Source organism: Thermobia domestica, chromosome 18 (genome assembly GCF_964235325.1).
Source record: "Thermobia domestica chromosome 18, izTheDome1.hap1.1, whole genome shotgun sequence".
Lineage (NCBI taxonomy): Eukaryota > Metazoa > Arthropoda > Insecta > Zygentoma > Lepismatidae > Thermobia > Thermobia domestica.
Window position 1 is genome coordinate 41,747,165 of NC_137471.1, and position 16,917 is coordinate 41,764,081.

General features: G+C 34.5%; 1 protein-coding gene across 1 annotated transcript in view; it reads right to left on the bottom strand.

The window, feature by feature from the left end:
- Positions 1 to 16,917, bottom strand: part of LOC145675639 (uncharacterized) — a 124,290-nt gene that overhangs the window by 70,308 nt on the left and 37,065 nt on the right. Inside the window, exons 7-10 of the mRNA XM_081746190.1 lie at positions 16,182 to 16,575; positions 14,824 to 14,901; positions 6,707 to 6,852; positions 4,330 to 4,493 (exon numbers count right to left, since the gene is read on the bottom strand). Of these exons, the coding sequence (XP_081602316.1) occupies positions 4,330 to 4,493; positions 6,707 to 6,852; positions 14,824 to 14,901; positions 16,182 to 16,575 (782 nt within the window). The remainder of the gene's footprint in view (positions 1 to 4,329; positions 4,494 to 6,706; positions 6,853 to 14,823; positions 14,902 to 16,181; positions 16,576 to 16,917) is intronic.

Here is a 16,917-nt window from a genome sequence, read left to right on the forward strand (position 1 = left end):
TTTTAGTAGCTGGTGGCCACTATCTAACTGGCCACTGGTTTGGCCAGTGGCTACCGGTTACTATTTGGACCAGAATGTTCACCATCCTTTAAGTATTGATCAACACCAATATCATCTCTCTAAGACTTACGGTTCCCGGGATATAGCTCCTTAAATCTTCGAAATCGGAACTTTTTTGGCCAATATCTCGAGTACGGTAAGTCACAGAGAGATGATATTGGTATTGATCAATACCTAACAGGATGGTGATAATTTCGGTACCAAATAGTAATCGGTGGCCACTGGCCAAATCAGTGCTCAATTAGCCAGTGGCCACCGGTTACTAAAATTTGTACTGTATGTATTCTAAAATGGCGTACATGCACCGATCACTCACTTTTAAATACCTGTGAGCTGCTGATAGAATATCAAAAAAGCAAAACTTACCCAAAGGAAAGGGGAAAACATTAAGACACGTGACGGTTTAGTAAAAATAACATTTACCTGCCATCTCAGAGATCTAGGACGAACTAAAACATCTGGTGTGATTTTTAAAACAATTTTTGTGCATGCTCAGATCCAACTTTAGTTGGATATAGTAATTTATATAGATAGTCGGATGAGAGCGAAAGTGTTCAGAAGTTGTGTGTCAAGTAACGGAGAAAACTACAGTAGGAAGTCGAAAATCCGAACTCATTGGGACCACAGGTAGCTCGGATTTTCGAAAATGACCAAGAAAGTGCCATTTAGGTTTAAATATACCGTACGGTATACTCTTTTTATCGATACAGTGGTCATACAGTACATACAGTAATTACAACACCATACGTAAGGCTACTTACATTTAATTTTTCTGGAGAACCTGCTCGTACACTAAATTAGTGTTGTGTAACTCACACTTAAGACTTAACTTGTATAGACCTAAGGGAAAATAAAAATAAAAATGTGTGTGACAAACAATTACCGATAAATGAGCTTTTGTAAAAACACTGACTTCACACAACGCCGACGGATAACCCTGTTTTTGTTTATCGCTAGCGCTAAGACAAAAGATAAAAAGCTTCTAGAGACCGCGTTCGGATTTTTGACGTTTCGGATTTTTCACGTTCGGATTATCGACGTCCTGGTATCATGAAAGGACAATTTAAAAAAAAAAAAAACTCAAAGCTTACGTCCTTAGAGTAATATTCCAGATTGCTGAAACAGCCATCATCAAAATTATTAAGATTTAAATAAAAAGGAATATACGATAGGTAAATGAGATTTATTTTCTTGTTTATAAATAATGGCGTATAAAATGAATACTCTAAAATATTATTATTATTAAATATTTGTAACCAATCCTAAAAATATTACAGTAATAATAATATGTTTCCATGTCAAGGAATAGTGCAGATATTATAATCTACAATTTAACCTATATAAATCTTCAATATACATATATATATATATATATATATATATATATATATTAAAATGCTACAAAAATTGATATGTTTGTGGCCAATCCTTTTGACAGAGAGTTCTCAGGAATCATGGGCTCTAGAAAGATGCCGTTTTCACAGATTGATTGCAAATTTTGTGTAGATTGTTTCACTGTAGATTTTGTAGATTGTAGATTGTTCAAACTGAATATTAAAAAAAAAACAAAAAAAAACATGGCATTTATTTCTTTATTACATTTTATAAAGGGTACAATGGAAGTATTAAAATTTAAAAAAGTAAAACATCATATCGTACGAGTTATACATTTATCACCGACCCGAAGCTCATTTTTTTTCAAATTTAAAAGGAAATTGGAAAAAATAGTGTTTATTTCAAACTTTATAGCTTCGTATATAGAGGAACAATCCCAAAGCCTTTATCATCGGTTTGGTATTTTGTGCATTTGTGTTGGTAAGCCTCACTTCGATTCTACGGCCATATATGGTCGAGAAACAGGGCTTTTGTTCACGTAATAGTAACATGCTTAGTAACTGTCTGCTTTTATTTAACTTTCGGAACTGTTGCATTTCCACTCATGCACTGTGGTAATTGAGTGCTAATTGGTCAATGACCCTGCTCCTGAAGAAGAACTAATGATATGTAAATTGTGTTTCGGCAAGGGAAACTCCAGTCGTGTCATTGTCTGTGAGAACGCACGACCCCAGCGGGTCCGCCACCCTTGGACGTAAGCTGGGTGTGCTACTTAAGTTAATTCGCGCGCTCGTATTATCAAAAAGTCGGCTTCCCTTTGTCTTTTTTGGGGTTGAGCATTAAAAGTGAGCCATAGTTAAATGTTACATTATTAGTGTAGTGAAGCTCTCAGACTTACGAGACAAGTGGGCCCCAGGTTGTTAAATCATTAAAAAAATTACGTCAGCGTAAACAATTGCTGAGCACCGCCAGTAGAAGATTATAGCGAATTCTAGGAATTGACCGACGCACTCCTAAAACTATCCCGGCTCCAGTACCGGTCCTTTTGTGGACCTCTTTTGCATCCAGTTTGAATTCGACGCCAGGACCCAAGTGGTATCAACAGTGAATCAACTGACCGGTCGAAGACTAATCATGAGTAAGTAAAACCGTAATTTATTGATTGAGCCACCTTTCATTAAAAGAAAATAAATAAAAAATGAAATAAGAGGTTAACACAATCATAAAAGATATTCAGTAAAAGTTGTTTATTCATTTGTAATCTTTTGATGTCCTTTTAATTTGTGTAAATCATATTCAGTATCATTACATTTTTTGCACAGTTTAATCAGGTTCTGTGATTTGTGTCGTAGGATAATTTTTATTTGTTAATATATGTGCTTCAATTAATCATCTATACATATTTCTATTTTTCTACGGTACCTATGTTTTGTCTACCGTTCTTTTCTCAGCTTTCAGTTTGTAATAAAATGTAGGTACGGATGAAATCGTGATTTGCCGTAGCAAAGCTGGGATGAATGCACTAAATGAGTGAGAGAGAGAAAGAGATGTGTAAACACGAAAAAAGTCAAAAACTAATTTGAGTGTTATGGTTATATTTACTAAATTCTAAGAACAAAAAATACGATTCCACATTCCAACACTACATATTTGTATACAGGGATGGTATATCTCACAGACGTATGTTTCATAGCCAAATGATAACGAAAACTGAAGGATAACCATTTCTCCAGCCTAATGAAATGAAATCTTTAAGTTTTACGTCCCACGCTTATGCCGATTAGGCTAAAGGAGACTGTGATGTTGAGGAATGAATGAAATGGTGGAATGATGAAAGTGGAAGGAAACGGGAGAACCCCGAGGAAACCTATGCATACGGTGTTTGTCCACCACAAAGTTCACTAGGCGGGAACTGGGATCAAACCCGGGACTCCAAGCACCAGAGGTGAACGCTCTACCAATGAGCCCTTTCTTCAGTCTAAGATGAATCCTTATTGTTTGGAGTGTTTTGCCCAATGAATATCATATATCACTGACATTATAATTAATCGTGTATGTAATGTATTTGCTTATTATGTACTGCATGCAAGAAAAAATAAAACATTGACCACACATGGATTAGAAACTCAAACTTGTAAATTATTCATTGTAGCTTTGGAAAATTCAAGATTACAAATAAAACTCCAACTGACCAAAGCAGTATATATAATCTTAAAATATATATACTGCTTTGGTCAGTTGGAGTTTTATTAGTAATCTAGAAACTCCAATCGGAAGTATGCTCAAATTTTGCAAACGGTGCAAGATATTGAAAAAACAATCGAGAAAAATCTCACCTTTATGGTACCCCTTGCCGATTTTTATCAAGACGTCTTTCACTTGTGTCTGTAAAGGGGCATGTACAGATGTTGTGAGGAATGACAAGGAGATTCATGCTCATATGTGAATAGTGCGCTGTGTACAGAGCGCAGGTTCAACTAGTATATATGTATATTTCTAAGATTGCATGCACATTGACTGATGGAAGAAAGAAACAGCAATATTTACGTTATGCAGACAGCAGCTGGACAAAATGTTTTAATTTTCTGTCAGATTAGGAGGAATCTTCTTCAATTGAAAATGAAAATGAAATCTTTTAAGTTTTACGTCCCACGGTTATGCCGGTTAGAATAAAGGAGACGGTGACGATGAGAAATGAAGGAAATGGTGGAATGAAGAAAGTGGGAGGAAACGGGAGAATTCCGAGAAAACCCACGAGCACGATGTTTGTCCATCACAAAGTCCACACGGCGCAAGCTGGGATCGAACCAGGGACCCCAAGCACCGAAGGTGAACGCTTTACCACTGAGCCACCGCGCCCCCATCTTCTACAATTGACACACTCAAAATAAATTACATAATATTCACACTTGAAAGTTTACTCGAAAAATGTACCTTCCACTGTATTTACTTTCATGGAGCTGCAGGGCACTGCATATGACAATAGCTGATTGCGTTAACATCTTAGCATCTTTGCACAGATTATACAACTTCTGAGTTAGAGGACGGACTGCATCTTCCAGGGGATACAGGGAAAGTGGATTCAATAGAATTTCAAACTGGAAAAGAAAAATAAATGCACTAATAAATTAATTCACATAAGGAAAGAAAGAAAGTGTGTATGAAAATACGAAGACCGACAATTACACATTAAAACAACACACGTATGGGAGTAAGTTCTCATGTGTATGTTTGAAAAAATCTATGAAAAGTAATTCTTATGGTGCTGTAAACACTATCTTCATTCGTTACCAATAGTAAGTAATTGGCTTTTTTATTTTGTATATTTAATAAGAGGTCTTATTAAACGCGTGCAGGGACATGCGTTTAGAAGTAAATGCAGGGAAAACTAAATACAAGAAAGTTGTCGGGTTCGTAATAGGGAAAGTTACAGATGCGTTAAAATACCGAATAATACTTTTGATAAAGTGGATACTTTCAAGTATCTAGGATCAATATTAACACACGAAAACGATATTCGCGAAGAAATTAAATGTCGACTAAAAGCTGGGAATTCGTGTAATTATTCAGTTCAGTTAATTATATCTTTTGTCGTCGCCAATTCTGTCGAGAAATTTGAAGCAAAGAATATATAGAACGATAATCATACCTGTTGTTCTATATTGTTGCGAAACATAGTTGCTTACTTTAAGGGAAGAACGCAAACTGAAAGTATTTGAGAACAAGATCCTAAGACGAATATTCGGACCCAAGAGGAACGGGAATGGCGGAAACTTCATAACGAAGAACTACATAATTTATACGGTTTACCAAACATTATTAGGGTCATCAAGTCTAGGAGGCTGAGGTGGGCAGGTCATGTAGCTAGGATGGAAGAAAGCAGGAACGCTTTCAAAGTCTTAACTGGGAGACCAATCAGAAAATTACCATTAGGAAGACCTAGGCGCAGATGGGAGGACAATATTAAGATGGATCTCGCAGAAATAGGAATACAAAGTAAAAAGTGGATCCGATTGGCTAAGGATAGAAGTCAATGGAGAGCTTTTGTGAACGCGGCATTGAACCTCCGGGTTCCATAGACCATACAGTTGGTTAGTTAGTTAGTTAGTACACTGCATTGTAACTTGCAGAGTCTATCTGTTGCTGTTTCCTTCTACTAATGGCAAACGTACTTCTAACAGTGTCCACACAATTTTAACGGTGACACATATACTTCTAACAGACGCACACAATCTGAGCACTGACACACATAGTTCTAACAGTGACGCACAAATCTTAGCAGTGACAAACATACTTCTAACAGTGATAGACATACTTTTAACAGTGATGCATACTTCTAATAGTGACGCATATAATTCTAACAGGCACACATATGCTTCTAACAGTCACACAGTGATACATATACTGCTTATAAAGCATCAAAATTCAAAGCTAATTTGTTGAATCAATGATACTTAATTGTTTGTTAAAGGGCATCCGTCTACGCATGGTATCGACTTTTGAATTTCCGCCAGTCCAGGCTCCAGGCCAGAAACTAGCCACAGACGTTTGGGGGGACCATGAATATGTTAGAGGGGCTAAGTCATTAAAAGTTCTCTTATCTAAATTGTGCTTATTGTGTTGAGATCGGGAGGGACCGCGAAAAGTTTAGAGGGGCCAGGCCCCCCTCTGGTTGCGGGCCTGCCAGGCTCCAGAATCTTGTATGTTATTTCGTTGTTCTATACTTAGTGGTGTTAGGTGAAATGTACACGGTGAGCACAAAATAGTCCCTTATTTGGAAAGGTATCACTTAAATACGAAAAGTACTATTCTGCTCAGACTTTCACAGCAGTTACATAACTTTTTTTGTTGGTGTCGAATGGAATAACAGACGCGCGACATGCGCGTTACCTGTTATGCGGGGAACATCGGACAATAACCCAGCTTGATAATGGAGTTTATAGCTAAATTGACGCGTTTCTGAAGATCATTCAGGGTTGTGGATAGTGAAGGAACATAGACCAAATATGACAGATCCTCAGGAGTGCATTACTGCAACCATAAATTCCATGACATCGGATATGCTTCACAACAAGTGGTTCGAGCTGGATTATCGTCTTGATGTTTTTCGTGTAAAAGGCAGAGCTTTTGTAATTCTAATAAACACCACCAAAAACTTTACGTAACTACTATCCTAGTTTAAGCGGAATAGTAACTTTTCATATTCAAGTTACACCCTTTCCAAACCTAGGGCTGTTCGCTTACCTTGTATATTAATTAAAATACTTTTGATTTTTATTGTTATACCTTTCTGCTTTCAAAACTAACATACCTCATATATTGAATTCAACAGTCTGTTCAGCCATGATGACAAGAGTGTACTGTTACACATCAGCTGATTAAGAATAACGGGAGATGTTAAGTTCGTAGCAGGCTCCACCCATTTCCCATCATGGAAAGAAGTATTCATCTTGATAGCTAAAAGATAAAAATATGGATCATTATACTTCACTTAGTATATAGTATTATTGATACGTTTTTTAAAACGCTACAAATAATTGGATGGAGAACCCGTTTGTCCGGTTATAAATAAAATTAATTGGAACATATCTAAATCTCTGGCTTCTGTCTCAAAAATACTCGTTGAAAGTTAAAACTAGTTGAATTTACAGAACTACATCCCCTCAATCCAGCCATTCACAACATATCTTCCCTATGTCCAACACATTTAATTCGCCCCATTTCCCTACTCTAACAAACATACTTTAAAAACGGTATAGCTGAACAATCAAAAATATAATTCAATGCAATAATACTTGATTGTTAATACGGCGCCAGTAATACTTACAGCTGGAAGGAAAATATTTTATTGTTAAGAACAAAACGTACTGCTGCCCCACTCATTTTTATGATGTTGACAACTATGTCAATTATAAAATATCACATTGTTGGAAATACAATATAAAATGGTTGTTGAGACCTTCACAAGATATATTGTGGTTGTACTACCAATGAAAGATATAATGTTGTAACCATGCTCAAAATGCCAAGATGGATGATGTTCTGTGTGCGTGTTATTATGACTACCCTTTATGGTATTACAATTCCCTTTGTTATTACTGCAAACATCCTTTCTATGCTGCGCTTACTATACACACTGTTGTCAGAACATTACCTATGTACTGGTATTGTTCCTTCAAACTCACTTTGATACTGTAAATACACAGCAAAAAGTGCAGTGTGTAAGCAAGTAACTGAGTTTACCATTTAATTGTTATTATAATACCCTTGTACCCGTATCAGAAATATCCAGTAACCGACACTGAGAACTGCTACTGAATCGTCCTATTCGTTTTGCTTGCTATTGAGTCGTCCTATTTTTTTGCTAAAAGCAAAGTTTTACGCAATATATTATTATAATTTGAGATTTATACCACGTACAACGTATTACCGTATATTTCCTGTAATCCTTCGCGAAATTAGTATTGAGAGCATATTAATTTATTTACTCACAACATTTACATGAATAGCAATGCTAAACATCTCATGTGATTAATATTTATACTAGAAACATATGGCACATCAACTGCTACTGGTATAAATGTTACCAGAAAATGCATAAACTTCCTTAAATGAACTTTCCTTCACATTTTTCTACTATTTCATGTAGAGTTCATGCTTTTTAATAACCGTTTTGCTATTCCTTCCGATATATTCACAATTAAACATTCTTAATTCTTGAAAAATTGTAAACGGCGATGATGTAGTTTGTTTCTAGTACGCTATTCAGTGCATGCGTAAATACGGAATGATACATACAACCATTTATATTGTAATATAACTCAAGCTTATGTATATCAAATTTTTAAGTTTTTTTTTTTTTCTGTGAATGTACGTTTTTGTATTACAGAAGAGGAAAATAGCTAAGCTCCTTTCCTAGAAAGCCAGAAAAACAGAAGGTATAAACAAAAGAGAAAGCATCAAAATAATATATGAAAAGAGGAAGTAAACAGGTGAAAACCAAAAACCGATGTGTGTATATAAACTGTCTGCGAAATGGTCAACGGGTCATTTGGTCTTCTCTCATCCAATGATAGTCAGTAGTACGTTAGTAGGACCTTCTGGCTTGGAACGAGATACGATGGCGTTCAATAATCAGGAATTGATTACCTTAATTCTGTAAGTTATACCTTTGTTTAATACACGTTACGTTCGAACTTAAAACAAAAAGTTCTGAAAAATGCGGATGTCTTCCGCAGAGTGCAATTTTTTTAGTTTAATCTCAGAATTCAAATACTTCATGTTTGTTAAGATTTGTGTATCACACTTGCAATTGTAAGAAGTCATTAAATCAATTTGAGTAGGTTATATTTATCCTTTTGTGTTTTTTTCATTAAGAATTGTAACATTTCTTCAAGAAAGAAAGAAAAAAAAAAAAGAACTTTAGTCTGGACACTGAAACAGCTGATTAGTTATTTCCGCATACAGTTAGCAACTATGATTTATGTTAGTAGGTCAGGTTCAATGAACATCGTGCTTCGTTTGTTCATCGAGAGTTAACAGCGCCACCTATGAACTGTGATAGAAATGTCAACCTTCGATTAGCGTCAGAACAGAAGAAAAAGTAATACAAGTCGGATCTAAGAATACAACTCGAATCTAAGAAATTGTAATAGTACTTTGTTAAGTTAAATTGGAATAGTTGTCGTAATTGTGAGTGACTGAAAATAATCCAAGATCCGCCTGTGAAGTGGTTCACATATCGGTGTGAATTCAAAAGCCTGATATGTGATTAATTTTATAAATAATCGTTTGTAAGTGTGTGTTTGATGTGGCATATTCAACGGGACCGTAAGTATGTTCTAAATTCTAACCTTTTAATTTGCGCCATTTTCGGACCGATTAATACTTCGATTCCGAGGGATATGTTCATCGGATCACACGTAACTATTGTTTTATTTATATCCAAATTAACCGTTAAATTAACTAAAACATTTTTGGTATTAAAACTAGAAAGTTCTTTCAGTTGTTATTTGGATAGGAGTAGTTAATGGGCGTTGAAATGTGGAATTGTTCACACCGCTATCAACAGGAATTGAAAGAGGAAAACTTCAATTTAAAGTGTTGTTTGTTATGTTAAGTGTTAAATATATTTGGTTATTGATATTCTAGTTGTTATATATGTTATGATTAAATTGTTAATCATTTCTGAAATTTATTGAATATTTCTTGCAAATCTAAATCATTTCCTTTAGTTCCGCATCAAAGGAAAGATTACATAATCCCTTTCAAGATTAGCAGTGTACCCGTTATGGCGCATTACTCCTACAGAATCCATAAAAAGTGCATCAGAATTCACTATGCTACCTTCAATAATAATCTGTATTCAAAACAATTATTAGGTCAATGAAATATACATCAAAATATCTGCTTTAAGCTTATTTTTTACAGGTATTTTTACCTAAACAATAGTGTGTACGCAAGTATTGTATTGTGTGTGCAAGTATAAAAACGGTAACTACAGTGAAACCTGTCTATGTTGGCCACCATCGGTTCCATCGAAAAGTGGCCAACTTACAGAAAATAAGTGTGATTTTTGTATTTTTTTAGAATAGGATTTCTAGTATTACTTGATTGTAAAATTTTAATAAGCAGTGGCACGACAGCTACTTATACCGGTAAATAATGTATATAGAGTAATCATAAAAATATACAGTACTAGAAAATATTACTATAGTATGCAAGAGCGCCGATTTCTCTGTAAATTGGGTGGGGGGGCATTCAGATGCAGAAGGTACATATATGAAGATTTTAAGACAAATTGCACTCAAATTATACCAAATATTGTATACTCATAAATAAAATAGGGACCACACGAGCTTTGGGGGGCCCGGTCCCCCTTAGTCCCCCCAGAATCGGCGTTCTTGATAGTATGTTTAATATATATGCATACCTTTCTCTTCCTGAAAACTAGTCTGGTACATTGGATTATTCGGATTGAAAACACAATAACACAAACAACCATGAAATAGAAGTGTATGTACGCAGTTTATTGAAATTTATATTATATCACACTGAGTTATTCAGATTGAAAACAAGAAAAGCTAAGTTATAAATTGAGAAATTCATATGCAATTTATATGACTTCTTTTCAGTTGTTATTGAATGGTGGTTCATTCTAGACATATTTGCTTTATTCTTTTCGGCAGATATGCACATTCTAATATTGTAGTTAACCACCTCTTGTTAATGAGCTATAAGTGTTTCCCTCGGAGCAAAAAATGTTTTGAGAAAATCTTGAGGGAATTCATATCTCAAAACCTCCGCTACCTTTTGATATGCAGTCAGGTGCCAATAAATGACAATTGAGCATTAACCTTGAGAATTTTCCGGAATTACTAAAGCTTCCCACTGATGAAAAGAGTCGATATAGCTAATGGTTTTACCAAAACAGACAGGGTAAACAAATAGGCTACGTACAACCATTTCCTGAATTCCTGTACGTGCTTTTTCTTATTCACATCTTCCTTCACCACCCTTTTATGAGGGTAGTGTTCTGGCCATTGACCTCCAAGAACAAATCGTGCGAATCTATGCTTTTTTGTGTCCAGTCACAAATACAGAACACCTGCCTCTCATAGGGAATTCGAAAAAGTTAAGAAAAATAACAAAACTGTATTTTTCGTGGCCAAGATACGCAGGTAAATTTATCATTATCATCATAGGGTAAACATTGCTTCAGTGTGGCCAACTTCCAAGATAAGCAGGTGGCCAACTTAACAGGTTTCACTGGATAGGAGTAGTTAATGGGCGTTGAAATGTGGAATTGTTCACACCGCTATCAACAAGAATTGAAAGGGGAAAACTTCAATTTAAAGTGTTGTTTGTTATGTTAAGTGTTAAATATATTTGGTTATTGACATTCTAGTTGTTATATATGTTATGATTAAATTGTTAATCATTTCTGAAATTTATTGAATATTTCTTGCAAATCTAAATCATTTCCTTTAGTTCCGCATCAAAGGAAAGATTACATAATCCCTTTCAAGATTAGCAGTGTACCCGTTATGGTGCATTACTCCTACAGAATCCATAAAAAGTGCATCAGAATTCTAGTATTTCACTATGCTACCTTCAATAATAATCTGTAATCAAAACAATTATTAGGTCAATGAAATATACATCAAAATATCTGCTTTAAGCTTATTTTTTACAGGTATTTTTACCTAAACAATAGTGTGTACGCAAGTATTGTATTGTGTGTGCAAGTATAAAAACCGTAACTACATAATATGTTTTATACAGCACATAAGAAATTTTTCATATGTGTCTGGTAACATACAAGGTAATTTTAATATAGTTTATATAACAAGGATAAGTTTAACCATGCCAAGTTTAACTATGTTTTTATTATTACTCGTTTAAGAGTGTATTTAGTTTCTTTTTTTTTTTTCTTCTTCTTTCGGTATTTGATGTTAGTTTTTCGAATTTATTCGATATTTTGTTATTCGATACTTCCGATATTTCAGTATTTTAACACGTTCGCTGCCATGTGTATGGAATTCCATACACACGGCTCCTTCATACAGCGCCTCGTGTATGGTTTTCCATGCACACAAATATATATTGCATTTTTTCATGTTCGCTCTATAGGTGTGTATGTTATTACATACATATGGCGTAGAAGTCAAAATTTAATATCCACGCCGCGTGTATGCAAAACCATACACAAAGAAAATTATACATTTATGGGGTTAAAACAAAGGCGAAAACAAAGTATTAGTGGCGGATTGTTGCCCGTGGCGCACAGATGAGAAAGGTCAAAATATATAGTGTCGGTCAATGTGTTAAATTTTGATATATCGATGTTACCGATATACAAATCCAGGTTATTCCAAGGCTAGCATAAGCTGATATGTTACATTTTCTATTCGATTAAATCGCTCATTTCAACTTTCTATCTTCGGAAACTAAACATGTACTGCAATTATTTCTCCTACTATCATGCTTATTAAATGTCAGCGCCGTTTTACATAAACCTGTGTAGTTTATTTGCTAGTAGATGCTATAGGATATATATTGAATAACTCAAATACAAGAGAGTTTATCTTGTATCCAGGGAATCAAAAATTCTTCTTCCAAACTGGTTCAATGCTTGCTGACATCTTTACCAGCGACTTCTCTTCGGTGCTAAACTAGTAATATAGATTTCTTGTGGACAAGGTCGCCGATTTATCTGTAAATTTAAAAGGAGGGGGGGGGGGATTCAGATGCAGAAGACATATGAGGATTTTAAGACAAACTGCATTCAAATTATGCCAAAAATTGTACATTCTTAAAAACAATAAGGGGACCCACATCAGCTTTGGGGGGCCCGGGCCCCCTCGGCCCCCAGAATCGGTGCCCTTGCCTGTGGAACCCTTCTAAGAGAAGAAAAGTAAATAAAAATCTTTATTACTCAAACTGTGATGGAAAAAAAAAAATACGTTTAAGTTGATACACTTTTCATTATATCAAGGTTGATACACTGTAATGGGTGTTTGGCATCAACACTATGAATAAACTTTATATGAATCAACACTATCTTTTATAACTTAGCAACTAATACATTTTATTTATTTATTTATTTATTTTAAACAAAGCACAAAGCAACTCACGTTTAAAACGTTGGCAAAGATGGGGCTCCCCCACATTATGCAATTTACATGAGCGATCGTTTAAATGAGGTATTCAATGGTTGCTGCATCGGACGTGGCAGGCCAATACCATGGCCTCCAAGATTCAATGATCTGTCTCAATTGGATTTTTCATTTGGGGATACGTAATGGTCAAGGTTTATACCGCTCCAGAACCGGATTTGGTTGATTTTCGTCGAAGGATTGTTGGTGCTTGTGAATACACACCAAATATGCTTGAAAACACAGAGTGTGAGATCGAAATGAAATGAAATCTAAGTTTTACGTCTCACGCCGGCTTGGATAAGGAGACAGTGATGATGAAAAATGAAGGAAATGGTAGAATAAAGAAAGTTGGAGGAAACTGAAGAATCCCGAGAAAACCCACACTCATGGTGTTTGTTCACCACAAAGTTCACTTGGCATAAGCTGAGAACGAACCAAGGACCCCATGCACAAGAGGTGAACGCTCTACCACAGAGCCACCGCGCCCCCTAAGAAATTTAATGCTAAAGATTTCGCCTACAGGGGAAGAAGTAGGTAAGTCAGTGAAAACAGGGCAATTGTGTAAAGTTATAAAAATTTTATTAAATTGTGTAAAGTTATATAAAGTTATACGAATTTCGTTTGTAGGGAAACACGTCAAGATTTACTGATCAGTATAAAACTTACTGAGTAACTGTTATAAAAGAAAAGTACTGAAATAAACTTATTACTTCCTGAGTTATGGATTTTTTTTTTTTATATATATACTGCTGGTGCTAGATATCTTTGTATACTTCTGTACGGAAAAAAGTTTGTATAATTTTCTTGATAAGAGTATTTCGCTTATTTGTCTATTGATGAGAAAATGTTGAACTCATAAAATCTGTATTATTCGCCAGTGCATTGATGGATTCTAATTAAATTAAATCCATGTCAACTTACACTCTTCACAGATTTTATGAATGCCACGTGAGGAATTATTTTCTGCTCTCAGAAGAATTACACAGGAAGGCAGGAATATACAAGTATGTTACCAGTTTAGCAGTGAACAGGCGTTGTTGATAAAGATGTTAGCAACCATCGAAACAGTTTGAGAGAATTTTTAGCTCTTTATTTGGCATTGTTGCTCTCAAGCAACATCGCATTCTATTGCGTTATACGCACGAATTATAACTTTAGTGATCATTTAATTGACATCATTGCTTTCAAACAATATTCATATATATGATTTTCGGGTCACTTCTTAGGATACTTCTAATTTTTGTCAATAGGGGACAGTCAAATTTAGTATTGTAGAAGCTTTATCACATACGTTCCGCGAAAGTTCTTTTTCCATTTTTTATTTGTGGTTTCTTATTCTGTAGGAAAATATTTCAACGAAAATGCTGCTAATTACTGAGAGTACTCTTATGAAATTTTACCATAATAGAGCAATGCTGCTTAGTAGCTACACATAAGACCTATTTTATGGCAATGTATCTTTGAAATAAACACCCTGTATTTTATAACCAAAGTACAAAAATACTTTTAAAAATACGAAATTATGATCAGGAAGACATGGTTCAACCATAAAAGCAAACTAAATATTTTAATGGTAATGCTATCAATGCTTGCCAATTAAAGGGTTAAATTCCCCGGATTCAAGATAATATCTTTTATATATGAGTTACTTTGTAGTGTACATTATCTTGTTCATTTGTTTGGAGCCCGCCGAAAACAATGCCGGAAGTAGATCATACTAGACCTATCAAATAAAAGGAGCAAAAATTATGAAACTAATAATAGATACCTGCTCTCAATATGACCATGGGCATAATTGCGTCTAACTGCCAGAAATCTACCTTCTTCATATCTTCCGTTGCATGAGCTAGAAAAATTGAGAAAGAAAAGTAGAAAAAAATGTACAATGAACAAGTCAGTTATAGAAGAGTAGAAAAAAAAATGTACAATGAACAACTCAGTTATAATATAGATGATTTTTTAAAAATTTTTATTTATTTTTGAGGCATGTATTCTCAGAAGATTGTACATTCTCCTTAAATCACGGTTTTCTGTAAAAATCGAGATTGTAAAAAACACCCAGTGGTTTTATTGAGTAAAAATTAGGCTTTATTCTGTACGTACATTTGAAGTCGAATTCCTACTTAAAATATTAGTTAAGCGTATTTAATAACATTGTCCATAAATCTATTGAATTTCCTTGTTGCACAAAGGAAATTCGTGAAGCCTCATCCACGTTTCGTGAGACAGTATGCAATATTGGCAATCGGTTATATTTCCATTTTTAAAAAGCAGGAGTAACAAAAAGATGGCTAATTCTGTACATACAGAATAGAAATAAAAAATTCTCTTTACACTCAAAATTCAAATCCTTGGACCATCTGTCCTGACTGAAAGTTCCTTTAGTTTCCCTTCAAAGATGACAGGCAAATACTGCGATAGTATCTCAAAATCAGGAGCTAGGGAGAAAATGTTTTATTAGATGAAAGTTTTTTTTTTTTTTGCTTTTTTTTTTTTTAAGATTTGAAACTGGAAATTTAATTTTAAAAATTTCCAGTTGCCATTTTTTTTTTTTACAGTAAATTTTACGACAAAAGGATCTTTGAAGCATACGATAATCGGATAATATGGTCCAGACTTCGAAACAGATTGTGTGTAGAGAAAGCACTAAAATTGGTGAAGAAGTACTATTTCTACAAACGAAGCAACACTTAGGAAAAAAGAGTGGTGACTTAGACTATGAAATGGCGAAACCAGCAAAACCAATGTAGTAACACTCCCAGTTTTTGTAATATCTGATTCAAATTGTGATATTACAAGTTGAAAATAATTTTCATTTGTAATTATTTTAAGAGATCTGGTACCCTTTTTAATGCAACTCTTTTTCGTTTGCATTTGTGTAATTATCCAAGTGTAGTATTCAGAAAACATAGATACACTGTTAATAATTTCATTTTTTAAGTAAAAAGTTTTCGATTTGTAATTAACTGACTTATAGTGAAAAGCATTTTACTATTTCTTTGTACTTATACGCGAGTACGCATTGTACTTATACGCATGCAAGTAATAAATTGCGATTTACAAAAGATATTGGTCTGTTTAAAATTAAACTGTAACACTGAATACCGAAATAATAATAATCCTTACCTTTTATCATTTTCGCACATTCTATATGTAGTTTATCTATTACAGACACGTAAGATCCACCATATGCTTTCTCCCATAGAATCATTGGAAGTTGTGCCAATGGATGAAAAAGCATATTGACGTCTATACTCATAAAATCCACTACATGAAAGACATTGTATTTGTGTAACTGCTCTTTTGTAAACGTATCATAGAACACAGTAGGGAATGGTGCAGGAAAATTCCAATCATAACAGCCATTAAACCAAGTACCACACTGCCGCCTGAAGGCATCGGATTTTCCATATACGGTATTCGTACTGTTGTTCATCTCGTATACGGATTCTAATTCAAATTGATAACTGTCAGTTTCATATCCGCCAAACTCCATGGAAAAGGTTTGTGACCGACTACTCTGTAAAAATAAAATAAAATAAATAAATAAATAAATACTATCATATACACAGTGCACTATGTATTTTGATAGTTCCTTGTAAATGTTAAAACTAATATGTACAAAAAGGATGAAATTACATTCCATGCAAATATCGACAAAGGAACATTGACATACTCCACAATGCCGCCACATTAACAGTGTTGTCAACCCAATATAAAAATTATATCTTTTCAAATGGTGCTACGTCAAGTTATTTATTACATATTTCAAATCTATGTTGTAGTGTGTATTATTTCTTCGAGTACATGTTACTACTATAAAACACCTGCAATTGTTCGTACAGTGATAAGTAACTTATAC